This window comes from Sorex fumeus, unplaced genomic scaffold (assembly GCF_029834395.1).
Source record: "Sorex fumeus unplaced genomic scaffold, SorFum_2.1 ptg000007l, whole genome shotgun sequence".
In the NCBI taxonomy this organism is placed as follows: Eukaryota; Metazoa; Chordata; class Mammalia; order Eulipotyphla; family Soricidae; genus Sorex; species Sorex fumeus.
In genome coordinates, this window is record NW_026606064.1 from 3,178,557 (window position 1) to 3,206,483 (window position 27,927).

Genomic DNA, 27,927 nt, shown 5'->3' on the forward strand with positions numbered 1-27,927 from the left:
CGGGCATTCGCCCATTCCATTGAACTTGGTGTCACCAGTTTTGCACGTTCACCATAGCTGTCTTCTCTTGATGGCTTCACCCTCTCCCGATTGGATACCAAGACCCAAAGTCAATGACACCTCCCCGGTTTATTTTACCGAGGCAGTAAGGTTTACTAGGGATCTATCAGTGAAAGAAGACGCACGCCACACCAGCTCTCGGAGATCCTAACGACCCGCCGCCACAACCACGCACATTCTTATACTCCCTCTTGTGTCCAAGCATTCCATCCCCACGCCCACCCACATCCCCCGCAGTGGCCCACAGGTAGGTGTGTGCGGTGATTATCCGCCTTTGCAGCGGAGCCGAAAGTTCAGAGGGCTTGTCCGAAGGAGCCCGGGCCAATCAGTTGCAAAGGCGACACTCCGACCTCGACCCGACGCGTTCCAAAGAAACACGTGTCCTGTCGGCCTGTTGGGAAAATCCGGCTCCCAATTGCAGAGTTCAAAAACCCCACCCAAGGCCGCCCCTGCTCCGCGGTCAGCCCGGAGGAGCCCTTCTTTGTTTTGACCGCGGATAACGGAGGCCGCCGCCTGCTTTCGTTCGCCGCGGGAGGGTTGGGGGTGGGGGTGCCGAGGGGAGAGGGTGGGGGTCGAGGGTGGAAAGTTTAGGTGCTGGGACGCGTGCCGGGCAAAGTATCTGGGGACCCAAGGACAGGTCACGTGCGCATGAAACTCGACCTAGGGGGAGGGGAAGGGAAGGGAGCCCCCGCCCCTACCTCTGGGCGCAGCCCCGGGACGGGTGTAAATACACCCATCAACTCCCTAGATCCACTTAGTTCCATGACCCACTTGGCGGGTCGGGGGCGCCCCGCGGGTCTCCGGCTCCCCGGTGTCTGAGGAGGTGGAGGGGGGGGGACACCGGAGACGCGGCACACGCAGCTGTCGGGCTGAGCCGCCGAGGCCGCGCGGTCGGAGCGGGCGCACCCCGAGCCGTGCGGAGCGCCTGGGTCCTCCAGGGCAGGACGCGCCCGAGTTCCGCGTCGTCTCCGGCTGCGGGAGGCGCGAGTGCGCCCGAGGTGAGCCGCGGGGCCGGGGCGGTGGTGGTGGTGGGGAATCAGCGGGGTCCCCCGTGCCGCGTCCGCGGGGGCGATCGCTCAGGCCGTCCCTCCCGCCACCCCGATCCGTTACCTGAGCGCGCGGATCCCCGGGGCGCAGCCCTTGGCTCCTCGCGGTCGCCCCGGGGCCCCCTCCTCCTCCTCCTCCTCCTCTTCCTCCTCCTCCCCCTCCTCTCCTCCTCCTCCTCCTCCTTGGGCCGCGCTTCCTCTGCCGCGAGGGACCGTGGCGGGCAAAGTTGGGGACGACGCTGCGGGCGCGCCCCGTCCCGAAGCCGCGGTGCCCAGATGTGGGCCCGGGCGCGTGCCATCCTCGCCCCGCTAGTGCCCTTTCTCCCCTGCCCTTGACCGGCCCCGCTCCTCGCCGCGTTTCTCAGGCCCCGTCCCACCCACCCCACCCCCATCGCCGCCGCCGACCGCGATCGCTCCCCCACTCGGCGTCTCCGACGACCTCGGGCCGCGGCGGCGGTGCGGGCCGCGGCGGCGGTGCTGGGGGCCGCGCCGCGCCAACTCCTTCCCTCCCTGGGTAAACACGCGCGCCCGCCCATCCGCCACCGCTGCCCTTATAAAGTCAGCGGCCACCGGACTTCCTGCCCGAACCCGATCCCCCCTCTCCGGGCAGGACGGGGCGCGCGGACACCCGGGCGCGCAGCTGTGGGGGGCCCCGGGCCCCAACGAGTGAGTGAGGGCCCGTGAGGGGCCGTGCGGGCCGCCGCCGGGGCTCTGGGAGGGCCGATCCCGGGGCAGCGCCTTCCACGTGGCAGCTGTTGGCTCGCAACTGGGATTCGGCGGGGAGTTGGGTCGCCCGGTGCAGTGCCAAAAGAGTTTTGGCTGTCCCCCACCTCCCCCACTCGCCAGAGAGGAGTCGTTTCAGGGGACACCGGGTGAGCAGAGTGGGTGTTGTCTTATTGTCTTAAACCAGCCGCAGACACCCCCCCCCCACCACCACCTCCGGTTTGCTTCTGGTTGGGGGCTCAGGTGGGGTGAGGGGTCTTGCCCGGCTCGGGAGGCCGGATGCTGGCTAGCGGGCACTTGAGTGCGCTCCTGGCCCCTGGCTTGCCCTTTATGGGACAGGAGTCTTGCCGGTGGGCCCCACCCCCCGGGAGTCGGGCCCCTTGAGTGCTGGCCTGGGTTGGCAGGGAGCACTGCAGCGCGCCGGGAAGCGGTTGAGCGCAGACAGGACCTTCCTTGATAGTGGGCCCCGCGGGAGCCCAGTGTCGCGTGCGCCCCTGGCACTGCCAAGCGCGCCACCCGGTAACTCGACGGTGCCCGCGCCCAGGTCTCCACGGGGGTCTCCATGAGGGCCCGCTGGTGGGTGGGTTCGAGGGGTCCCGAGAGGCCACCACCATGATGCAGGACCCTTCTCAAGGGTCGCTGGCGGGTCGGTGGCTGAGCGCCGTGTTCCTGTGCAGGGTCGCCGCCAGCATGGCCCCCACGCTGCAACAGGCGTACCAGCGGCGCTGGTGGATGGCCTGCACTGCCGTGCTGGAGAACCTCTTCTTCTCCGCCGTGCTCCTGGGCTGGGGCTCCCTGCTCATCATCCTGAAGACTGAGGGCTTCTATTCCAGCATCTGCCCAGGTATGCCCGGGAAGGGCCGGGGAGGGCACCGGGTGCGCAGCCGAAGGCGGGGAGAGTGTCCGGGTGAGTCGGAGGCTGCTGAGGTCCCGCGCGCGTGCCAGGCAGGAAATGGACACACTTTCGACCTCTTCAAGTTTCCTGAAGAATCGAACCCTTTCTGCGCCCCGCCCCCCCCCCTTTGGCCCTATTCAGAACGCCCGGTATCCTGAGGGTCTCCCTCATGGGGGAATTGATCAGCAGAACCCGGGGTCCTTGGACAGTTGCAGGTCCAGAGGCTGGCCGCCGAGAAGCAGAAGCCTATTTCTCTTCTGGGTGTGCCCGCTGCAGAGGCCAAAACTGGCGGATCTGAATGTCAAAGACCTTCTCCCTTCTCTCCCCCTCGACTTTGGCCTCGGGTCCTCACCCCCTGGGCTTGTTAGTGACTCCTTTCGCTCTAGACTGCGCCCGGCAATGGGGTATTGTTCCCACTTCAATCACCTTGGCTTCCAGTCTCAGGCTTGGAATGAGAGATTGGCGATTCTCCGGCCAGTTTATAACCCCATAACCGCAGTCTTTGTGGCTGCGCTGGTGATGATGCCTGGGGCAAGGAGTTCGCCTGCCGCTGTTTGAGCGCCAGTGGTTAGATGGGTATCTTGCTTTTCTGGGAAGGAGAGAGAAGTGAAGACACACTCAGCCCCGGGAACTAGCTGGCTGTCAAGCTTGGCTCTTCCCTCTTCTTGGATTCTCTCTTCCTTGGTACTACTCCCTCCAACTCCCTCCGACTCCCGACTCCCGACTCCCGACTCCCAACTCCCGGCTCCTATTCCCAACTCCCGACTCCGGACTCCGGACTCCCGGCTCCTACTCCCGACTCCCGACTCCGGACTCGGGACTCGCGACTCCGGACTCGGGACTCGCGACTCCGGACTCGGGACTCGCGACTCCCGACTCCGGACTCGGGACTCGCGACTCCCGACTCCGGACTCGGGACTCGCGACTCCGGACTCGGGACTCGCGACTCCGGACTCCGGATTCCCGACTCCCGACTCCGGACTCGGGACTCCCGACTCCCAACTCCGGACTCCGGACTCGGGACTCCCGACTCCGGACTCGCGACTCCGGACTCGGGACTCCCGACTCCCAACTCCGGACTCCCGACTTCCTCCGACTCTCTCCGACTCCTTCCGATTCCTTCCAACTCCCTCCAACTCCCGCAAAAACTGCCGCCAAGGAACAGGTTTTGGAGCTAGACCAGATGGGGTTACAAGTTCACCTTTCACCACTTTTCCCAGCCAGGGTGACGAGTGGCTGTTCCTTAACCTGCTCTGTTTCAATTGTCTGGTCTGCAAAATGGGACGAAGGAAAGACTCTTTCTGTGGCAATGTCGGGAGAATCAATAGCGGCTGGGGCTGGATAAACATTAGTGTCATTCTTGGCATCAACCCAGCGTGGCATCTCCTCGTGGACGCCAGCCTGAGCCATGGGAGAAAACCGTTGCCCTGTGGGTGGAGCCGGGAAGGTCTTGATCTCTGCCACGGGGGTTGTGCCGCCAGGCTGGGGTTATCAGTAGGACAGCAGCAGGTGGCACCGAATCGAGAGTGATGGGGTGCTGGACCGCAAGAAGTGGTGATTAGAGTTGGCAGCTGGCCTGGGGAGGCAGGCCGGGGCAGGAGGGGCCGGCCTGGGATGAAATGATAGGCGTCCGAGGTGGCCCAGAGAAGAGGACTGGGAGAGAATCAGAAAGCCCAGGTGCCCTCTGAGATGTTTCCGAAGGAGGAAAAGCTCAGCCCTTTGCCTCCTTCCGAGGGGCCTCCATCCCTCCCCCTGCCTATCTGAAAGCTTCTTCTTGCGGTTTCCGTCTGTTGTGGTTTTGTTTTTGGTGCTTGTGCCATGACCTGGCAGTGCTCAGGGCTTACTCCTGACTTTGTACTCCGCTATTACTCCTGGCGGTGCTCAGGAAACCATAGACCATGCCCCGGATCGAACCTGGGCTGGGCCCATGCAAAGCAAGTGCCTTATCATCTTTGCTGTCTCTCCAGCCCTGCACCCCAGACTTTCATATGTTTCCACAAACGTATACATTCCAGGAACTATCTCCATACTCCGTCTGTGAAATAGTTCTGTCATAGTTCTATCACCCCCAAACTCCTACTTCCGTTTTGCTGCCTCTTCCTCCACCTGTGCTTTAAAAATATTTGTGTGTATGTGTGTATGTGGGGGGCGGGGAGGGAGAGGGAGAGGGCGAGAGAGAAATGGGGGGGAGGGGCTGGAGCCATAGTACAGTGGGTAGGGCGTTTGCTTTGCATGTGGCTGACCCCAGATTCGATTCCCAGCATCCCATATGGTCCCCTGAGCACCGCCAGGAGTAATTCCTGAATGCAGAGCCAGGAATAACCCCTGTGCATCGCCCGGTGTGACCCAAAAAGCCAAAAAAAAAAAAAAAGAAATGGGTGGGAGCGAGTGAGCGAGCAAGAGAGAGCGAGCGAGAGCAAGCGAGAGAGAGAGAGAGAGAGAGAGAGAGAGAGAGAGAGAAGAGAGAGAGAGTTTTTGCAAGATGTAAGTCACAGCTATTTCTTTTACCCACTTGGGACACAATTTAGTGGTGGTTTGGTCTATCCGGAGTTACACAACCATGACAGCAATCAACTTTAGAACACTCTGCTCACCCCCCCCCAAAGAATCCTTGTGACTGTTAGCAGTAGGGGACCTCCCGCTGAGCCCCCTTCTTACCCCCCAAGCAACCACTCACCGACTTTCTGTCATAGTTTTGCTATGACAACAGCACAGGGGCCTGCGCGGAGCTTTTGTCTAGGTGGCGCTTTCTGAGATGTGGCCTTTCGGGGCAGACTTTCCTCAGTCAGCGTGAGTTCAAGGTTCATCTGTAGAGGAGCAGGACTTGGTGTCTTTCCATGAATGAATAAGGCTCCATTGTGTGGCTCCTTCACATTTTATTTATCCATTCATCGGGTGATGGGCACTTGGGCCGCTTCCACTCTGGGGCTTTTATGAGTGAGACTCCTGGGAACATTTGTGCACAGGTTTAGATGGGGATATATGTTTGCCTTCCTCTTAGCTAGGAGTGCCCCAGAAGGCTGACTTTATGTTTAATTTTTTTTTTCTTTTTGGGACAGTGCTGTGCTACAGTGCATGGGTAATTATCCTCTGGGGGTTATTGCCTTGCAATCAGCCCACTTAGGGGCCAGAGAGATGGTGCAGCGGGTAATTGCCTTGTAGGCACCCAGTTCGGGTTTGATCCCCAGTCTTCCAAGCCCTTTCTGGAGTAATCCCTGAGCCCAGAGCCAGGAGGAAGCCCTGAGCAGTGCTGGGTGTGGCCCCAAATCCTAATTAAATAAATCAACAAACTAATCCACTTAAAATAATCAACAAACTAATCCACTTAAAAAAAACGATAGCACAGCGGGTAGGGAGTTTGCCTTGCGTGCAGCCAACATGGCCGACACAGGTTCGATTCCCAGCATCCCATATGGTCCCCCGAGCACCACCAGGAGTGATTCCTGAGTGCATGAGCTAGGAGTAACCCCTGAGCATCGCTGGGTGTGACCCAAAAAGCAAAAAACAAAAACAAAACAAAAAAAAAACTTAGCTTCAAGGGCTGGAACGATAATACAGTGGGTAGGGTGATTGTCTGGTACACAACCCCCTGCACCCCGTATGGTCCTCTTAAGCCAAAGTGTGGCCAAAAAACAAACAAATAAGAAATCTAGTTAAGTATAATGGACAGAGTGATGAAAAAAAAATACTGTTACTTTTAACTTGCAGTAGTTTTCAATCTTCTGAACTTTGCTGATCTGATCTGATGGGCATGTTACTCAATTGTCCCGAGGTCATGAATCTTTTTCATTCCTGTTTCATTCATGGCCATTTATGTTTCACCTTCTTTAAATTACATGCAAATAGTCTTTGCAAAAAAAAAAAATAAGACCCTCAGAAGCCCAAAATCAAAAAACTTTAGATTCAGGGGCCAGAGAGATACTGCATCAGGTAAGGACTTTCTTCCCATGTGCTGATCCAAGTTTGCTCCCTAATCCCCAAACATTATCAGGAGTAAGCCCCAAACACTAACAGGTGTGGCCCCAAACCACCCCTCTCCTTTTCTGCCTCCCCCCACCACACACACACACACACACACACGTATCTATGTATCAGCCCACACAAAAGTGTCTATGTATTAGCGTCAATGGCTGGAGTGATAGTATAGCAAGTAGGTGCTTGCTTTGCGTGCCGCCAACCCGGGTTCAATTCCCGACACCTTATATGCCCCGCACTTCGAGCACCACCAGGAGTCATTCCTGAGTGCAGAGCTAGGAGTAACTCCTGAGCATCACCGAGTATGGCCCCAAAACATAAAAGAAAATGAGCTTCATCTGGTAGTGTAATGTCCTTGGTACCATGGGGTTGGGTGGGACGCTTGGTACCATGGGGTTGGGTGGAATACATGCTCCCATTGTCTGTATGTGTAGCCTCTTCTAATATACAATGTCGCTCACCTGACACAAATTCCATGACTAATAACACGAAGCAAGAGAAACCTTCCAAGGAACCTCTTCTTTGGGGGGGGGGAAGGGAGCCCTGGTGGTGCTCAGGGATTATCCTGGCTCTGCTATTGGGGCTCACTCCTGGCAGGGCTTGGGGGACAATATGTGATTCTAGGCTTTGAACCTGGGTCAACTGCATGCAAGGCAAGAGCCTGATGCGCTGTACTACGTGTCTGGCCCTTGTCCCTTGTCTTAAATTCTTCTTGAATGTCCCAGGTTCTGTGCAGGTTTCACTTTTGGGAAACATACCCCCCCCCCCCCACCCCCATGCTACCTGCTAGTCCCAATGCTATCATTCACACATTCAGTCTTTTTTTTTTTTTCTGTCCTACCTCATTGTCTGTTGAGCAGGAAGTTGGCTTTCAACGGTTATCTCTGACCTGCAGAGAGATCTAAGAGGTCTTTGCATGCGGGGCCAGCTTCTCTCTGGGTTCAGAAGGCTAGTTTTGTCCACTCTCTCAGAGTGAGAGGCCCCCATGAACAATTGCCCATTAACCAGACTCCCAAGAAGTGGACCAGAGAAACAAGTACCTAGTTTCGTCCTGAAGTAGGAGCGCTGAAATCCTCCACCAGTGAAAAATACGTTTCCTCGCAGGTGCTGCTACAGGGCTGAACTGCCCTGGAGTGGGCAGAGATGGCCCTTGGCAACGTTGGCTTGAGACAGAGGTGTTTTTTGGTGTTTTTTTGTTTTGTTTTGTTTTTTTGTTTGTTTTTTTGCTTTTTGGGTCACACCCGGTGGTGCACAGGGGTTACTCCTGGCTCATGCACTGAGGAATTACTCCTGACAGTGCTTGGGGGACCATATGGGATTCTGGAGATCGAACCCGGGTCAGCCGCATGCAAGGCAAACGCCCTACCCACTGTGCTATCGCTCCCGCCCCTGGACAGTGTTTTGAGTTTGATTCTGATCCTGCTTCTGAGAGTCTGGGTGACTGTGAGTCGCTTTGCTCCGGGGAGCCTGGTCCATAAAATGGGGATCATTACGGGAGGACCTTGAAAGAATGAAATAAGATTCTGTGTGAAACAAACCTGGCCCTGCAGAGACAAGCAGGCAGCGCTGGTGGGACTGTGGGTAAGAGAAAGAGTCATTGGATTGGAAAAAGATGATGAGCAGGACCAGAATTTCATGTGGAGGTGAGGACGTGGTGATCTAGAGTGAAAGCCCAGGAGAAAGGATTGGCCTCGGCTCCATGCAGCATGGCCAGGGCTGTGGACTTTTCAGAGAAGCCGGAGGGTCGGGAAGCTCAGTGGGCCATCCCTGTCAACGTATGGTCCCCTGAGCACAGAGCTGGGAGCAGCCCCCAAGCACCACTGATCATCACTCTAACGCATCAAAACAAAACAAACAATGCCCCAAGCCACAGAAGTTCCTTGCCATTTGCATTTTTCTGTACCAGATGAGACCCTGGTTCAAATCCCCGGCACCACAAATTCTGAGGGTGATCAGGGGTCACTCCCAAGCACAGAGCCAGGGATGGTCCCTTGTACCCCTGGGGGGTTGGGCCCAAAATAAATACCATCTCCCATTTTTTTTACATGCAGAACTGCTGCATTTTTTTTTTTTTTACAGGGCGACACCTTATTTGAAACTAGTAACCAGTTAAAAGCTGAATTCTTTTTTTTGGGGGGGGGCGGGGTGCCTATTGCTGGTGCCTATTCCTCTTTTTGCAGCCTGTGACCTAAACTACCTGCGTCCTGCCTACTTTTATTCACGGTGCGTATGGGACAGTAACTGCACAATAGAATGAGTGGACGCAGACAGGCCTAACAGAAGTGAAGTTAAATTGGGACCTAAATTGGGCTCACGTGAGTCCTCTGTGGTCCAACCCCCTAATCACTTCCTCACTCTCCCCAACGTCTCATTGCCCGAGATGCCGCCTCATCTGCTTGGCCAGGGCTCTTCCTCTGAAAATTCACTTTCTTTCTTTCTTTCTTTCTTTCTTTCTTTCTTTATTCCTTCCTTCCTTACTTCCTTCCTTTTCTTTTTTTGGGGCCATATTTGGCTGTGCTCAGGACTTACTCTTGGCTTAGAGTGCCGGAGATCGAACCTGGATTGACTATGTTCAAGGCAAGCATCTTACCTGCTGTGCTCTCTTTCTGGCCTTGAAAATTCTTCTTTCCCTTAGCAGTGCTTGGGGCACTGCACTTTTTACTGTCTGGTGCCCCTGGGGTCTCGGTCTCAGTCTCTCTCTCTCTCTCAGTTTCTGGGCCACATCTGTCAGTGCTCGGGGCTTACTCCTGGCTCTGCACTCATAACAAGGCTTAAGGGATCATATGGGATGCTGGGGATCGAACCCTGGTCAGCTGCATGCAAAGCGGGCACCCTTCCCACTGTATTATCACTCTGGTCTGCCCTTGGGATCTCTGAAGTCAGTGTCACTGTTCCTGGTGAGGCCCATCTGTCCCTCTCAGTGTCCATGCCCTGTCACCATGTCCTGCTCTGCTTCTTCCTCAGCATTGGTCTTCTATACTATTTGATTGCTTTTGGGTTTGGGTCCATGTCTGGTGGTGCTCGTGAGTTCCTCCCACTGGTGCTGGGGGGAGCCATGCAGTATCTACTCCTCTGTTTATTCTCCAACATAAGTGCCACGTGACGGGGGAGCTTCCAGTCCTGCTCCTGGCTCACCGTCTCCCAGTGGGTCTCCTTGGAGCCTGGACTTATGTATTCTCGGCTTTTTTTTGTTTTGTTACCAGGGGCTACACCCGTTGTTAAGCTCAGGGCTTTACTCCTGGCTCTGTACTCAGGGGTCACTCCTGGTTGGGTTAGGGGGACCCTATGGGGTGCTGGAGATCGAACCCTGGTCTTGCCATGTGCCAGGCAAGTACCCTCCCCACTGTACTGTCTCTCTTTTTTTTCTTTTTGGGTCACACCCAGCAACATTCAGGCATTACTCCTGGCGGTGCTGGGGGGACTATATGGGATGCCGGGGATTGAACCTGTATGCAAGGCAAGCGCCCTACGTGCTGTACTATCTCTCCGTCCCTGTACTGTCTCTCTGGGTCCATGGTTTCTGCTCCTTCTGCAGCGAGCCTGAGGCTCCGAGAGAAGCAGCTCCTTGTCCTAGCTGCCTCTCCAGTGAAGGACGGTGATGGGAATTCCAACTTGGGTCTGTCTGCCTTCCTGGGGGTAGGTGACACCCCCAAGTTTGCGGTGGGTCAGGACACCTAAGTAACTGCAGGAGTCAGTGGAGCGTCCAGCCACCTCCTGGCTGTGGAGTGTCGGGAGTTAAGTGCAGCCGCCTCTCCCCCACCGCTAGCCTCATCCATGAATTTGTCACAGTGCCCAGTTGGCAGCTCACCTGCAGAGCCTGTTTCAGTTGAGTCGGAGTCAGGTTCTAGAGGCTTCGCCAGGCGACCTCCTGACCAGTTGTGGGGGGCAGTGCCTGGCTTCTAATCTTGGGCTGTGTGTCATCACCTGGGGCTGCCTTATGGGCTGGTTTGTGCCCAGCTGGTTAGAACGTGGGCTCTGGCTTAATTGATATCAGGTGTGATGACTTTGGTTTAGTTTTTTTTTCACTTTTGGGGTCTCACTCGGCGATGCTTAGGGGTTACTCCTGGTTCTACACTCAGGAATCACTCCTGACAGTGCTTAGGGACCCTATGGGATGCTAGGGATCAAACTCATGCAAGGCAAACACCCTATCTGCTGTACTATCGCTCCAGCCCCTATGCCTTAGTTTTGGGGTCACACCCAACTTTTCTCAGAGCTTCCTCCTGGCTTTGTGCCCAGGGATCCCTCCGGGTGGGGCTTATAGGACCCTGTGTTGTGTGGGGGATATTGTAAAGCAGAGGCTTACCGCTGCAACTGTGATTCTTTTCAAGATTCTTGAGAGGGAAAGTCTCTTTAACTTTTCCAGGAATTTTTTTTTCTTAAATTTTACCCAGAGACTTTGCCCTCAAATTTAAGGGTGCTTCCTCATGGGGTCCACAACCCCCTCAACTTGGACATTAAGTAAATACTTGATGTCCACAATCAACTTTTATTGGTTTTGCTTTTGGACCACACAGAGCAGTGCTGAGGGTGTACTCCTGGCTCAGAGCTCAAGGATCATTCCGGCTGGGACCCGGGAACTATCCGGGGTGCCAGGGATTGAACCCTGGCCGACTGGCCCTGTGCAAGGTGAACCCCCTACCTGCGGTGCCATTGCTCCAGCTCCACAATCTCTTTTTTTTTTTTTCGGGTCAAACCCGGGGATTCTCAGGGGTTACTCCTGGCTCATGCACTCACGAATTACTCCTGGCGGTGATTGGGTGGACCTATGGGATGCTGGGAATCGAACCCGCGTCGGCCGCGTGCAAGGCAAACTCCTTACCCGCTGTGCTATCACTCCAGCCCCATCCGCAATCCCTTTTCAGCTCATGGAGCTTCAGGTCGGGTGTGGATTCTCCCGGGCGGATCCTACCTCCTCCCGAAAGGACGGCCGCGACTCCACTCGGAAGCCCAGAGTCCGCAGCGGGCGCCCTGACCGCAGCCCTCCCACGCCCAGCTGCGCCTCCCAGCTTGGCCTGATCTCTCCCTCCCCCCTCCACAGCCGACAACACCACCAACATCACCCAGGAGACGCCTCCCCGGATGGCCAGCTGCGACGCCCAGGACGAGATGCTCAACCTGGGCTTCACCATCGGCTCCTTCGTGCTGAGCGCCACCACCCTGCCGCTAGGAATCTTCATGGATCGCTTCGGCCCCCGGCCCGTGCGGCTGGTTGGCAGGTGAGGCCGGCCGGCCGGCCCGGAGGGCGCAGGGATGCTGCAGGGGCGAGGGGCGGGGAGGAGCGTTCAACCGCCAACCTCTGCCCCTTTCTGTGCCCCCGCAGCGCCTGCTTTGCCGCGTCCTGCACCCTGATGGCCCTGGCCTCTCGGGACACCAGAGGTGAGTTGCCCGGCTGCAAGGGACCTCTCAGGAAGAGGATGGGGTGGGATGAAGGTGGAGGTTTGCCCCAGCTCCCTCCTCCAACGCCCTCATCCACCCCCTCTCCCTTTTCCAGTTCTGTCCCCGTTGATTTTCCTGGCACTGTCCCTGAATGGCTTTGGTGGCATCTGCCTAACATTCTCTTCACTCACGGTGAGTGTGACAGGCCACAGGGCACTCAGGAATAAAATGGGTTGGGGGGGGGAACGGAGCCAGGGAGGATGACAGGGGCCACCACTGGAACCCGTGTGGCACCCAGACATGTGCAGTTAAGGCTGGTGTGATTGTGTGTCACTCTGTCTGTGCATCCTGAACCCCTGAGACTTTGAGCTCTGTTCTAGGCGGGGGAGGGTGTGTGTGTGTGTGTGTGTGTGTGTGTGTGTGTGTAAAGCACAAGCTGGATCTTCTCTTTTCTGGAGCTTACACTGGTTGTGTAGGGGGGGGTGCGGTGTAAAGGCACCTCCAAACACCAAGCAAATGCATACATTATATCAGTAGCCTGCAGTGTTGGGAAGACAATTAAAGCTGGGGGTAGCGTGACAGGGGACAGGGAGGGAGCCCCAGCGAGCATGAGTGTGTGTGTGTGTGTGTGTGTGTGTGTCTGTCCGTCCGTCTGTCCGTCTGTCTGTCTGTCTATGAGTCTGTGCCTCGGTGTGTGTGCGTGCCTGTGTAGGTACCGTGCTGTCCGTCCGTGGGCAAGGTCAGGCGGGGAGTGTACTTGTGCGTAGAAGACCGGCTCCTAGGATAGCGCCCAGACTTGACCGCGCTTGACCTGCAAACACAGCGGCGGCACTTCTTACAAAGCCGGGGTGCGTTTGGAGTGCGTAAGAGTGTGTGTTGTGAGGACAAGGGTTAAGGGCTTAGGAGAGTGTGGTGGTGGTGGTGGTGGTTGGGGGGAGGGGGAGGCGGGGTTCCTGGCAGGCCCAGACTCGGGATGGGGCTGTTTATCTCAAACGAGGGCCGCCTGACCGCCAAACTGGGTGTTTTTGGCCGAATTTCCCTTCACCCGGCCCCCGCCTTTAATTCCAGCCCGGGACATTTCACAACTCTCTAAGGAAGCGATCCCTTCCTCCCCGCCCCATTCCGCAGCCCCTGCGTGCTGTGTGCGGCAACTTGGCTCGGGATTCCAAGGCCCCTCTCGTCGGCGCCAGGCCGCGAGGGTCTCTCCTCGGACCCGAGCCTGGCTCAGGTCTTGCCCGCAGCCCGCAGCTCCGCCCCCGGCTCCAGCCTCGTAATCTCCAGCCAATGGCAGGACGTGGAGCTGCCACGCCCCCGCGCCGGCCCCGCCCCCCGCCGCTGCAGCCGGGGCCAGGACCACACATAGGAGCCAGGACGTCCAGTGCTGCCTGGCCCCTCGGCCCCCGCTGAACCTGAACCAAGCCCGCCCCGCGACCTCCCCTTGCCTTTTGGGGGTGGGGGATGCCAAGGGACCGACAGCTCTTCTGGCCTTGGCACCTCTCCCTGGCGTCCTTGGCCGAGTGCCTCGCCTCTGCAAGGTGCCAGGGAAATCTGTGCGCCGCTGTTAGGCAGGGGCAGTCAACCTGGCTCCACCGACGTGCCCGGGCCACCTGGACTTGGTGGGGGGACTCAACCCTCGACCTTCCTTTCCTGAGCGCTTTGAAGTTCTCGTCTGGCCGGCGTGGAAAAAGCTCAAGCTCAATATGGTTCTTCCCAGCTGTGGGAGCCTCAGGGGCCAGAATCACACCAGGGCTGTCAGGAGGTGCAAAGGGGCAGCTTCCTGGTCGGGGCCAGCCCTGGGGACAGCATGGGGGTCAGGGATAGAACTGGGAAGAAGTGCATGAGCACGGGGAACTTGAGGACATTGCTTTCCTGGTCTGGGCGTGAGATTCCTCCCCTTGTCCACTGAGTTCTGCTAAATGGGTGTGTGAAAACCCCCTTCCAAGACGTCACTAGAAGCATCATGATGTTTTTTTGTTTTTTTGGGTCACACCCGGTGATGCACAGGGGTTACTCCTGTGTCATGCTCTCAGGAATTACTCCTGGCGGTGCTCAGGGGACCATATGGGATGCTGGAAATCGAACCTGGGCCAGCTTCATGCAAGGCAAACGCCCTACCCGCTGTGCTATTGCCCTAGCCCCTAGGAGCATCATGTGATACAGGGTCCTTTGAATAGCTAACATGGCAAACCCTGGGGTTATTCAGAACCACAGAATCTCTCTTCTAGGAGCTTTTCATTTAATTTTGATTTTGGACTGGAGAAACAGTATTTGTGGCCAACCCAGGTCGGATCCCTGTCATCCCATATGATCCCCTGAGCACAGAGCAACGAGGAAGCCTTGAGCATGGCTGGATGTGGCCCCCAAAACAAAAAGTGTAATTTTTATTTTTGGGTCACACGTGGAGGTGCTTAAGGGCTACTCCTGGCTTAGTGCGACTCCCAGGATTTAGGGGACGCTGTGATACCAGGAATAAGACCCGGGCCTCCTGCATGCACAGCCTGTGTTTGAGTCTCTAAGCTGTCTTCTGGCACCCTGGGAGCCTTTTCAATGCTAAAGTGCATCACGAGGGAGCTGGAGCAACAGTACAGTGGGTTTAGGGTGTTTGCCTTGCACAAGGTGACCCGGGTTTGATCCCCGGAATCCCATAGGGTCCCCTGAGCATTAGCAGGAATAACTCCTGAGTGCAGAGCCAGGAGTAACCCCTGAGCATCACTGGGTGCAACCTCGAAAGCCAATAAATAAAGTGAATCACGATGGGGCTGGAGAGATAGTACGGCAGGTTAGCACTTGACCTTGCATGCGGCTCACCCAGTTTTGCTCCCCAGCACCCCATATGATTCCCCGAGTGCATCGAGTGCATCAGGAGTGACCCCCTGAGTGGGGAGCTGGGAGTAAGCCCTGAGCACTGCTGGATGTGGCTCCCAAACAAACAACCATAACAATAGCAGATTGCAGCAGGGAGTCTGGAGAGGGGCTTCGAGTGCAGTTTCCAGCATCGACTTTGCCTCTGAGTTTTCCTGTGGGGGGCTCTTGGGACCCAGCCCTGGACTCCCTACCTGGCTCAGTGCCACCAAGGCTGGGCCAGGAAAGGGGATCCCTGGAGGGCTGCTTGGGTCTCCCCGCTCACTGGTGCTGCTCTCCTGCCTCAGCTGCCCAACATGTTCGGGAATCTTCGCTCCACGTTCATGGCACTCATGATCGGCTCCTATGCGTCCTCCGCCATCACATTCCCAGGAGTCAAGGTATGGAGCTGCTGGGGTTTCCCTTCCTGACCTGACATAAATACGAGCTGGAGGGCCAGAACGAGAGTACAGCGGGTAGGGCGCTTGCCTTGCACGTGGCTGACTTGGGTTCGACCCCCGGCATCCCATGTGGACCCCCTGAGCATTGCCAGGAGTGATTCCTGAGCACAGAGTGCAGAATTACGCTGAGCATCACTGGGTGTGGCCCAAACACCCAAAAGGGAAAAAAAAAATAAACACCCTCGGATGATACCCGAGTACTCGGACAAGAGTCACAACTGTGAGATTCTGCCTCAGCCTGTCAGTCTGTTCATTAAAAAGGCACTTGCAGGGCTAGGGGTGTAAGTCACACGGTAGAGAGCACAAAGTTCATGTGTGTGAGTCCCTGGGTTCAGTCCCCGGGGCTGCTGACTGAGGCAGAAGGAGCGAAAGGAGGAAGAAGAAGTCAGGAAGTAAATGAGTTGTTAGGGAAAAACTGAAGATTACAAAAGAATTAAGCACTTGCTCAGGATCCCCAAGGAGTTTGAGGATGTCCGTCCATGGGAATGACCCTCACTTGTTTTTTTTTGTTTTGTTTTGTTTTTGGTTTTGCTTTTTGGGTCACACCGAGTGATGCACAGGGGTTACTCCTGGCTCATGCATTCAGGAATTACTCCTGATGGTGCTCAGGGTACCATATGGGATGCTGGGAATCGAACCTGGGCCAGCCGCGTGCAAGGCAAATGCCCTACCTGCTGTGCTATCGCTCCCGCCCCGACCCTCTCATTGTGGAAACAGCAGGCACAGAGGGTAGATACCCCAAAAGATTGGGGCTTATGAAGTCAAGTCTTGAGGAGGTCGGAGTGATAGATAGTACAAGTGGGTAGGGAGCTCGCCTTGTACAGCTGACCCGGGTTCCATTCCTATCACCCCATAGGGGCCCCTGAGCCTGTCAGGAGTGAGCCCTGAGCACCGCGGGTGTGGCCTAAATCCCCAAAAGAGCAAAAAGCAAAGCAAAATGGCAGATCGTATTCCCTCTCATCCCTCTGAAGCTGCTGCCTCCCCCATCACTTGAAAAGGGGGGTGGGTTTCCTGGAGGCAGAACTGGGGTTCTGAGCAGGGCAGACTCAGTGCTCACCGCAGAGCGGGGCCCAGGGGTCACACAGGAGATCCAGATCTCTGCAGAACTCCTTGTGCTGGGCATGGGAGGGCTAGAACACCCCCCACCCCCCATCCCCGCTCCACCTCCAGTTATTGTACCTGGGTGCACCTGTGAGATAAGACTCGGATCGCATTTGTCCGATTTCCTCCAGGGCAGGTGCCAGCAAGGGGCGGGATCAGCGCAGGGAGCCCTGGCACACCGGAAGCCTTCATTTCCTCTTTTGTGCTTAAAGCAAAATGAGGTCGTTTGGTTCGAGCCTCAGTGACAGATCTCAGTGGTCCACGCCGTGCCCGGGACTGAGCCCAGGGCTCCCGCAGACAGAACCTGGCCTCCAACCCTTGAACGGAAGTGACCCATTCCCAGGGTCTCACCCATGTGTGTGGAGCGATAGGCAAAGCCGTCTGCCTTTTCAAGCCTTTTCAAAGATAACAGTGGAGGTTCCCAGGACATTTCGAGCTTGTGGTCTGCAACTTCAGCTCCTCCAAGAAGTTCCCTCCCCGCCCCCTCCTCCCCTCTCTTTTTCTTTTAGTTTTTGGGCCACACCCTGCTGTGTTCAGGGCATTACTCCAGGCTCTGTGCTCAGGGATCACTCCCGGTGGAGCTAGGAGGAAAAGGACCAAACTCCAGGTCGACCAACAAGCAGAACAGGTGCCTTAAGCCCTGTCCTGTCTCTCTAGTGTCCCCCCCGCGCCCCTATCCCATCTCTTGAGGGGGCTGGGGAGAGGAAGGAGGGGCTATTTTTTTTCTTTTTTGAGTTATACCTGGCAATGCACAGGGGCTACTCCTGGCTTTGCACTCAGGAATTACTCCTGGCAGTGCTGCGGTACCATATGGGATGCTGGGAATCGAACCTGGGTAGGCTGCGTGCAAGACAAACGCCCTACCCACTGTGCTATCGCTCCAGCCCCAGGAGTGGCCTTTAGGTCTGACTTAACTTCTCACTTGGTTTCCTGGGCTACAAGTAGCCACCAGGAATGGCCAACTGTTAGCAACCTTTCCTCAGGCCTGGGAGGACAGGGGCTGGGAGAGGCGAGTCCCCGTCCAGGACCTTCTCCCGCAGACCTGTCCCCTCCCCTTGCAGCTCATCTACGACGCAGGCGTGTCCTTCATGGTCATCATGTTCACCTGGTCTGGCCTAGCCTGCCTCATCTTCCTGAACTGCGCCATCAACTGGCCCAGTGAAGCCTTTCCAGATCCGGAGGACTCCAACTACACGTGAGAGGCCATGGGGGGTAGGGCTGGGCGGGAAGAGGGTCCCTTCCCCTGCAGAGTGGGAAGGGCGGGGGCAGGGGGCATGTCATGGGCAGGATCCCCATGGTAGTCAGAACTGCAGATTTGCAACAGGCAGAGCGTGTGTCCTGTGGGTGCTGGTAGCCCCCTGGCAGAGCTGGCGGGGGGTGGGGGGTGGTGAGCACGGGAATACTGTTCACCTCATGCCCCCGTCTAGGTTTTTGGTGGGTGCACGAGGCAGGCAGGGCGAGGGAGCCCAGCAATAGCGCCATGAGCCCTGTGGCCCCAGAAGGGGAGATGCTGAGGAATGGGAGACCCCGACCCTTTGTGGGGTCACTGAAGGCTGACTCTTCTCATGCTCTGGCATCGCTGAAGTCAGAGGGCGGTGCCCACCACCCAGCACAGAGGATGCCAGCCCCGAACTAATGCCAATGCGGGCAGGGTCTGCCGTCTGCCCAGTGTGATGCTTCTCCCTTAGACCGTCGCCAGCAGCCCCGCGCATGCGCACTCGGACTCTGCCGTTTATCCTGGACTAAGCAAGGGAGGGGCGGGGAAGAGAGCTGGGGGGTAGAGGGGAGGGTGCTGAGTGCAGCCTTTGCATGCAGGAGCCTCAGACTCCACGATCCCAGGCACTGCAGATTCCCTGAGCATAAAACAAACAAACAAAAAAACAAATAAACAAACCCCAAGTCCAACAATAACAGCAACAAAATACCCTGGAAAAATAAAGGGGACCCAGAGACTCTGCAAAGTCATGGCAGAGTGCAAAGGGGGCGAATCCAAGGTCGGGAGCAGGTTCCCTGGGGGGGGGGGTACCCTGCGCCTTCTCAGTGCTGCCTCTTGGCAACGAGCCAAGTGAAAGTCGACTCGGCCACCCTTCCCTCACTGGGCAGCCGTGATAAGCCGGGCTCGGGGCGGGGCCCCTGGCCACGCGACAGGGTGCGAGGCGTGGCGGGCGGGGTGTCGGGGTGCTCAGCCCTCCCCGGGACAGCCCCCCCGGGAGAGCGGGGCGTGATTGGTTCCCCGTGCTGTGGTCTGGCAGGAAGAAGGTCAAGCTCAGCGGGCTGGCCTTGGATCACAAGGTGACAGGCGACCGCTTCTACACCCACGTGACCATCGTGGGCCAGCGGCTCAGCCAGAAGGCCCCCAGCCTGGAGGAGGGCGCCGATGTCTTCCTCTCGTCCCAGGATGTCCGTGGCACCTCGGAAAAGCCTTCGGAGAGTGAGTGTCCGCCCCGTCTGGACACTCACGTGAGGGGACGCTTATGTGCCACCGTGCACAGTCCCCGCCCTCTGCCATTCTCACAACACCCTCTGATGTCGCTGGGGGCTATGCGCCCCCTCTGCATTGTGCAGTGGGGCATCCCGAGAACTTTCAGGTCTGGGTGGGGGCATCCAGAATAGGGCGGGGCTGCCAGGTTGTCCTGCATCACCCTAGCCAACCGGCGCCCCCTGCAGGCCAACAGGAGGAACTGCGCCTGCCTCCAGCCGGGGCCATTGATTTCCTGGAAGGCGCTTCCCACCTTGGGGACCAGACAGAGACTGGGGTCTGAGTCCTTGGTTCCCCAGCACAGGCCCTGTCTGTTGCCTTGGGTACATCACTTAACCCTCCTGTCACGTTTGGCATCTTTATGACCAGCCCTGGACACGGGGGCGGTCGCGTGGCACCATGACAGCGTTGCTCCTGAGATTTTTTTTTTAAATAGATGCTTATTTATTTATTTATTTATTTAGCTTTTTGGGTCACACCCGACGATACTCAGGGGTTGCTCCTGGCTCTGCACTCAGGAATTACTCCTGGTGGTGCTGGGGGACCATGCGGGGTGCCGAGGATCAAACCCAGGTTGGCTGTGTGCAAGGCAAATGCTCTACCTGTTGTTCTATGACTCCGGACCCGCTCCTGAGATTTTTTCAGGCAGGTGCAGAACCAGCCACACGGAGCCTGGTTGGGCAAGACCTGGAAGGCTGAACCAGGCTCCTTCTCTGTAAGGCACCGTAAAGACAGACCCGGTGAAGGGGCAGCAGCTAGAGGGACGGTCACTGTCCTCACTGGACTCAGCCTGAGGCCCCCAGACGTGCTCTGCCGAGAGCTGGACAGTATCTGGGAGGCCACGGAGACAGAACTGCTTGATGGGGGTAAGGGTGGGTTATCGCGGGACGGAGGTCCTGGGTCTCAGGGCGCCCCCTGCTGTCTCCCCAGAGTCTTTGCCCTTACGCAAGAGCCTCAGCTCCCCCATCTTCCTGTGGAGCCTGGTCACCATGGGCATGACCCAGCTGCGGGTCATCTTCTACATGGCCTCCATGAACAAGATGCTGGAGTACCTGGTGGTCAGGGGCAAGGATCATGGTGAGGCGCGGCAGGGACCCCGGGGGATGGGGACGGGAGGGACCCCCCTAAACTGTGCTCACCCTGCCTTCTTCCCCTCCCTATCCCCTACAGTGACCGAGGAGCTGCGCCAGCGGGCTGCAGAGACAGGTAAAGAAAGGACCAAGCTGGGCTCCTGGCACCGACCACTCCTCCCCCGCCTCCCTGCCCGCTCCGGGGGGCGTTGGGTCTTGGGGGGACATCAGGGCGGGAGCGTGGGCCCGCTCCTCACCCCACTTCTCTCCCGGTGTCCCATCCAGTGGGGTTCTACTCGTCCATCTTTGGGGCCATGCAACTTTTGTGCCTTATCACCTGCCCCCTCATTGGCTACATCATGGACTGGAAGATCAAGGACTGCGTGGACACCCCCACTGAGGGCGCTGCCCCCGGAGAAGCCAGGTGACCGGCCTGGGGAACGGGACAGTGTAGAGCGAGGGCGTTTCATTCCCTTTCTCCTTAGTTACCCTTTTTTGGGCCACATCCGACAATGCTCAGTGGTTACTCCTGGCTCTGTACTCCTGGCGGGACTCGGGGGACCCTAGGGGATGTCGAGGATTGAACCCGGGTCGGCCTCGTGCAAGGCCAATGCCTTCTCTGCTCGGGCCTGGGGTCCTAGGTTTCTAGCTGCAGAAAGAACAAGGGCTCTCTGGGGCGCACCGGTGCTAAGGGCTCCCCCTTCGTGCCCCGATCGCCTCCCAGGGCCCGCTCCCCCATCTCCTAGTACTATCTCATCCAGGCCTTAGGATTTCAGCAGAAGAATCTGGGGGCGCCGGGACCACTGGGGCGCCCGCTGGGGCTGCTGTGGGCTGCTGCTCCCGAGCGCCCCCTTGTGGCACTTGGTGGGAAGAGTGGCTTTGTCTATTTCGGGACTTCTGGGGCTCACCCAGCGGTGATCAGGGGTCACTCTTGGCAAAGCCCAGGGGATCTTACGTGGTGCCTTACGTGGAGCTGTCCCTACAGCTCCTGCAATGCCTTTTGTCAAGTCAGCTCAGGCCGTGGCCGCACTGTGGCCCTGGGTGGCAGGGGCCTGGCTGCAGGCTGCCAGCCCTGGGCACTGTCTTCTTGCTGGCACTTGGGTCTGGCGCTGAGGTCTCCGGTTGCTGGTGCCGCCCTCTTCAGTCCCTGCCCTCTGCTCCTTATGGCCCTCAGCAGGGACCTCTGGGCTGCATGCCCTCAGCCTCGCCTCTTGCCCTTCCCTGCTCTGCCTGCCGGACAGAGGGGGCCTGGCTGCGCCTCCTTCTGTCCAGGCTGCTGGGTCAGGACACTTCCCTGAGTGAGGCCTGCCAGCTCCCGACACTTCCCACCAACCTATGCTTATTCTTTTTTTTTTTTTAATTTATTTATCGAATCACCGTGAAAATATTTACAAAACTTTCAGGTTTAAGTCTCAGTCATACAATGATCAAACACCCATCCCTTCACCAGTGCATGTTTTCTACCACCAAGAACCTCAATAAACCCCTGCCCCTGTCCCACCCCTCCCCATGCCTGTGAGGCAGATGATTTCCACTTAATTCTCTCTCTACTTTGATTACATTCATTATTTCGACAAAAGATGCACCATGATTATTTGGGATTTTACCCCAACAATCAGACCTGCTGAAAAGGCATCATGAAATAATTTGTTTTCTATTGCTGGTTATGAAGACTGTATGAAGTCTTAGATTTCTGATATTTTACTAATTAAGTCTGGACAGTTTTCTGTCAAAAGCTGCATAGTTCCGAAATTGGTTTGTGTGCCTCCATGCCGGAGAGCTGCTCGTGGGGGTGCAACTCGTGGTCTTGGCGGGGCAGGAAGGACATCCTGGTTCTGCCTCCCATCCCATGAGGCCACAGTTGCCCCATCACTGCCAGCCATACCTCTCTGTCCAGTAAGCTCTGAGGTGGCGGCCACCATGCTGCGGGGTGGGGTGGGGGGAAGGTGGAAGAGACAGACACCCTTTCCCTCCCGGGGGCGGGGCACAAAGCCATAGTTTACTGCATAGTCCATTCACATTTCTGCCAAATGCAGCTGGGTTCCAAATTAGGTTCATGTACCTCTGGGGCCATGGCTGTGCCAGAGAGCCGCTCGTGGGGGGCAACTCATGGTCTCAGCGGGGCAGGAAGACTCTGCTTGCATTCTTCCTGAGCTGTGCAAGATTTGGGACAACTGTCAAAGGGCAATTTTTCAGGCCAGAAGGGTGGTACAGTGGGTAAGCTGACTTGCTGGCACCCCATTGGGTCTCCCAAGCACTGCTAAGAGTGATTCCTTAGGGCAGAACCAGGAGTAAGCCCTGAGTACCTCAGGATGTGACCTCAAAACAAAGCAGTCACTTTTTCTTTTTCTGGGGGGGTGGGACACAGCCAGCGGTGCCCAAGTGTTCCTCCTGGCTCTGCACTCAGGAATCACTCCTGGTGGTGCTCGGGGCACTGTATGGGACGTCGGAGATCGAACTCAGGTTGGCAGTGCTTGGAGAACCGTATGGGGTGCTGGGGATCGAACCCGGGTCAGGCACGTGCAAGGCAAGGGCCCTCCCTGCTGTGCTGTTTGAGGATTCTCCGCCCCCATGCTTGAGGTTCAGGCCCACAACCCTGGAATCTGCACCTTTCAGCGAGGCCCCCGGATGCTCTGGCAGTGTGGGTTCTGCACTGTGAGGACTCTGGCTGGGGAGTGGTTTTCTGCTGTTTGCTGTCGCCCCTGTGCTGAGCCCCCCGGGGAGGACAGGAGTCGGGGTTGAGGGGTGCTGGAGCAGAACCAGAGTGACAGCTGCTGATGGCGTTTCCCACCTCGGGGCAGGGCCAGCAAGTCGGTTCGACCGCGGTACCGCAAAATCCAGAAACTCACCAATGCCATCAACGCCTTCGTCCTGACCAACATCCTGCTGGTGGGGTTTGGGGTCACCTGCCTCATCCACAACCTGCACCTCCAGGTACCCCTTCCGGCGACCCCCCCTCACAGGGGACGTCTCCGGACCTGCCTGTTTGGGGAGGGGTCTCAGGCAGGGTGTTCCCGTGGAGTGGAGGGGACGGATCACCCTAGCATCCTCCTTCCCCGCCCCCCTCTTGCTTGCACCCCCCTCCCACACCCCCTTCACCTCTCCTTTTGCTTTCAGCTTGTGACCTTTGTCCTGCATACCATGGTTCGCGGTTTCTACCATTCGGCTTGTGGGGGCCTCTACGCTGCTGTGTGAGTAGAACCCCCTTCCCCCCGCCACCAGCACCCGGTTGCCTTCTGGGACCCCCCACTACCTGACTTATCCAGAGGACCCCAGAGTCCAAAGGCACCAATTCCCCTCCATGTACCTCTCCATACCCGCATTGGTACTCCCCCTCGCCAGCTTCCCGGGAAGGTTGATCTCTGGAGTGGGGGTTGTCCTGGAGGCATTAGGGGTCCACGGCCCCCTTCGAGCCCCTCCAAGCCAGGGCGACCTCCACTGGGGCAGTCTCTCCCAGTCTGGGGAGAACCCCAGTTTTGCCTTCCCTTTGAGTTGTATTTCTGGGGGCGCTGGAATGAGGGGGAGAATGGGACAGCCTTGGGCTGGAGCGATAGCACAGCGGGTAGGGCGTTTGCCTTGCACGCAGCCAGCATGGCCGACCCTGGTTCAATTCCCAGCATCCCATAGGGTCCCCCGAGCACCGCCAGGAGTAATTCCTGAGTGCATGAGCCAGGAGTAACCCCTGAGCATCTCCGGGTGTGACCCAAAAAGCAAAAAAAAAAAAAAAAAGGGACAGCCTTGGTATCTTTCTTTTTTTTTTTTGCTTTTTGGGTCATACCTGGCGATGCTCAGGGGTTACTCCTGGCTCATGCACTCAGGAATTACTCTTGGCAGTGCTCGCCCCCGAGCCCCCTATGGGATGCTGGGAATTGAACCCGGGTCGGCTGCGTGCCAGGCAAATGCCCTACCCGCTGTGCTATCTATCGCTCAAGCCCCAGCCTTGGTATCTTTGCGGGGTGCTTTCTGTTTGTTCATTTAAAGAAGGTGGGCTTCCAGGGGCGGGGGTGCTGGGTGGTTTCTTCCTTTTTCTGGAAAGGGTCAAATATATTCGGGTACATCTGGGTGAGGCTGGGTGGGATGGCTCTGGGGGCTCCATCTGCAACGCCCCCCCCCCCTCCCCAGTGCCAGCCCTGTTGAAATTTTCGGGTTTCCCGTATAACTTTCTGCTTGCTGTTTGTCCAGTGCCAGTTCCCTTTTTTCTTCTCCTCTGCTTGCCCAAGCCACAGGCTGTCCAGTGGATGCGGGTCAGGTCAGCATGGGGTCAGCGCACGGCTGTTCCTCCTCCCTGCCTGCCAGCTCAGCCCCTGCTTCCTCCTGGGTGCCACTTTATGGTCATGCCTCAGGATTCTTCTCTTCAGCACACATCCCCCTTCCATCCGCCCCTCTGCCAACCCCACCCCCACCCCGCCCCTGCCCTGGGGTCCGCCCCTGGCTCCCTCCACACCTGCCCTCACCCTCCCTCCATCTATTTTTAAATCAGGAGCTGGGGACACCTGTTAGGACATAATTCTGCGTGTCACTCCACCACAGCACCCTGCCCCCCGCCCTGAGAAGCCGGTGGCTCACGCCTCTGGGATCTGGGTCCCTGGCCTTCTGCTGCCCTCCTCCTGGTCATGGGGCCCCACCCCTGTGGTCATGAACCCCAGCCAGGCCCGGCACTGACTCCAAGCCTGTGCTGCCTGCCCTCCTGCTAGAACATTCCTCCCCCCACTGAGCTCCCCTCCAGACACCTTCTGGTCTCTGTCCCGCTGTCCTTGTTGGCCTACGGCATTTCCAGGCATCTGTCCCCACCCTCCCTGGCCCCTGCAGGGTCTCTGCCTCCGGTCTGAGTACGAACCAGAAATGCTTGCCTTGAACAGTGTCTGCACACTGGGGCTCACTGCAGCTAAGGAGAACCCGGGGCCGAGGAATTGGTTCAAAGGACTGGAGCAGGTGCAGGGGGACCTGGTTCCATCCACCCCACCCCACCCCATCCCATCCCAGCTCCTGGGAGTGATCCCTGAGCATGAGTTGGGAGTAGTCACTGAGCACTGCTGAGCCTGTCCCAAAAATCAGAGAGGGGGCGGGGAGGGAGGGAGGGAGAGAGAGAGAGAGAGAGAGAGAGAGAGAGAGAGAGCCAGCCAGCCAGCCAGCCAGCCAGCCAGCCAGCCATGTTCTCCTGCAGCTAGCAGGAAACCAGGGACACTGGTCCCTCGCCCCTGTCCCTCACATGGTAGGTGCCAGAAGCCAGCTCTGACCCCAACATCCCCGCATCATCCTGGAGGCCCTTGGTGAAAAGAGCTTGTGCAAAAAAGAACCAGAACTTTTGTTTGGGGTAATGTTCAGGGCTGACTCCTGGCTCTGCACTCAGGGATCCCTCCTGGTGGGCTCAGGGGACCATATGGGGTGTCAGGGATTAAACCTGGCTTGACGGTGTGCAAGGCCACCACTGTGCTGCCATCTCTCCAACCCCCTGAATATGGCCAAGCAGTGTTTAGAATGGCCCAGGGCCACTTCTGTTTTTTTGTCTTTTGTTGTTGTTGTTGTTGTTGCTTTTTGGGTCACACCCAGCGATGCTCAGAGGTTACTCCTGGCTCTGTGCTCAGGAATCACTCCTGGCGGTGCTCGGGAGATCATATGGGATGCCGGGGATTGAACCAGGGTCAGCCGCATGCAAGGAAATGCCCTACCTGCTGTGCTATCGCTCTGGCCCCCAGGGTCACTTCTGGTGGTATCTGGCCTCCCAGGCCAGCGGGTCAGGACTTACGCCTTGGTGATAAGCTGCTGGGCCCCACTGGAGCTCCACTGGTGCTCAGGGGACCATATGGGATGCTGGAAATCGAACCCAGGTCAGCCACGTGCAAGGCAAATGCCCTACCCACTGTGCTATCGCTCCCGGGACTGAACATGGGGCCCTCTGCAGGCAAGATCTGTACCGACGCCCCCCTCCCGACCCTGATCTCTTAACCTCCTTCCTGTCTAGGTCACCCAGAGCAGCGGGGGGGGGGAGTGTGGGGGCCACCTCCCCCCGTCACATATACCCCCGTCTCATTCCAGGTTCCCGTCCAACCACTTCGGGACGCTGACGGGCCTGCAGTCCCTCATCAGCGCCATGTTCGCCCTCCTCCAGCAGCCACTCTTCATGGCCATGGTGGGCCCCCTGAAGGGAGAGCCCTTCCACGTGAGTATGCGGGCCCGGGGCGGGGGGGCTCCCATTCCTTTCCTCTCTGGTCCGGAGCGCCCCGCACAGCTGCCTGACAGAGCCCCTGGGTCCACCTGCTAGCATTTCTTTTTTTTTTTTTGCCTTTTTTTTTTTCTTTTTGGGTCCACCTGGTGATGCTCAGGGGTTACTCCTGGCTCTGCACTCAGGAATCTCTCCTGGCGGTGCTCGGGGGACCGTATGGGATGCTGGGAATCAAATCCAGGTTGGCCACGTGCGAGGCAAATGCCCTACCCGCTGTGCTATCGCTCTAGCTCCCCCCAAGGGCTATTTACTGAACCCCCAGTTACTAGGCATTCCACTCCCAAGGCACCTCCGGGAGTTTACTCTTTGCACAGTGCTCCCCAGGGGACACTCAGAGGTGAGATGACTCTCCCCACACTTGGCTGAGCCAGTGTCGGCCACGTGGGGGGGGGGGTCTCTGACCCCCCCCCACATCCACAGCCTGCCTCCCCCAGGCTGCACGCCCAGCAGCATAAATGCACCCTGGAGCCCCCCATGAGGACCGGCTCTCAGCCCCCTCAAAGGCACAAGCTCTCAGCCCCCAGGGCCGGTGCCCTCCGAAAGTCCCATTCTGGTAGACGACCAGCCTCGGGGGGTTTGGGGGGGCTGGAAGAGTGTGGAGGGCCCTTGCCTGGCATACAGCCGACTGAGGTTCGATCCCTGGTACACCGCATGTGTTGGTCCCCCAACCCTCATACACACACACACACACACACACACACACACACACCCCACACACACACACATACACGCACACAGAGCCAACCCTGCTTCTATCCATCACATACCCCTTTTGGTGGTCCCTCAACACACACACACACACACACACACACACACACACACACACACACACACCCCAGATGCTGACTGTGCATGTAATGATGAAGACAAGGGCTGCTTCCTGTAGGTAACCTTTTCCCTCTGGGAAGCTCAGGAGGGTCCCCAGAGGGTCCCTGACTCTCTCTCTCTCTCATCCTCAAGATGAATTTGGGGCTCCTGCTCTTCTCTTTCGTGGGATTCCTGCTCCCCGCCTACCTCTTCTACTACCGTGCCAAGCTGCAGCGGGAGTATGCGGACATCGACTGGGAGGGCCCGATGAAGGCCTAGTGCTCGGAGCCACCCCTGCGCCCGGGGGACGTGGTGGACAAGCAGCCGAGCAACCCTTGGGCGTTTCTACCTGAACCAGACACACAGCCAGCGCCCGCGGGTTTATAAATACCAAGAGAAGTTCTATTTTTGTAGGGACTTGCTAAAAGGGAAAAAACAAAACGGGCAAAAAAAAAAAAAACCTAAAAAAAAAAAAAGTCCCCCCAACATAACGCTCCATTGACTGAAGACAGCCCTGGGCTTGGGGATGGGACCCTGGGTGGGGGGGGGGTCTTCTTCCTTCCTCCTGTCACCGGGGAGTCCAGCATCCTACTGGGGCTTCTCCACCCCCCCTTTTTTTTTTATATTCCCTAGGGGGTGCTGGGATCTGCTATAAGAATGGTCCCAGCCGGGCACAGGGGTGTGTGGGTGTGTTTCTGTGGGTGTGTGTCTGCGACAACCTTCCCGCCACCTCGAGGAAAGGGGCCTGGGTGCTGGTTGTGTCCTGGCTGGGTAAACCCCTGCCAGGGCTGGAGGGCGGGTTCCCTCCCTGGTGCTGCTGTGGGTCCTTGCAGATCTTAGAGGAAATAAAAAGGGAAGTGAGAGACT

The 27,927-nt window shown here is 57.7% G+C and overlaps 1 protein-coding gene across 2 annotated transcripts; it reads left to right on the plus strand.

Moving 5' to 3' along the window:
• Positions 1 to 655: 655 nt before the first annotated feature.
• SLC43A1 (solute carrier family 43 member 1) lies at positions 656 to 27,923 on the plus strand. Of its 2 annotated transcripts, none has more exons than XM_056132876.1 (15): positions 656 to 1,058; positions 2,507 to 2,673; positions 11,741 to 11,918; positions 12,023 to 12,078; positions 12,194 to 12,270; positions 15,228 to 15,320; positions 17,543 to 17,676; positions 18,734 to 18,912; positions 19,891 to 20,037; positions 20,131 to 20,166; positions 20,316 to 20,454; positions 22,832 to 22,964; positions 23,148 to 23,221; positions 26,067 to 26,190; positions 27,214 to 27,923. In XM_056132876.1, exons 2-15 carry the CDS (start codon positions 2,520 to 2,522, stop codon positions 27,337 to 27,339), a joined length of 1,650 nt encoding a protein of 549 aa, XP_055988851.1. In that variant the 5' UTR covers positions 656 to 1,058; positions 2,507 to 2,519; the 3' UTR covers positions 27,340 to 27,923. The 2 variants fall into 2 exon arrangements, with proteins under 2 accessions (XP_055988851.1, XP_055988862.1); XM_056132887.1 differs by lacking the exon at positions 656 to 1,058 and adding an exon at positions 1,704 to 1,772.
• The last annotated feature ends 4 nt before the right edge of the window (positions 27,924 to 27,927 follow it).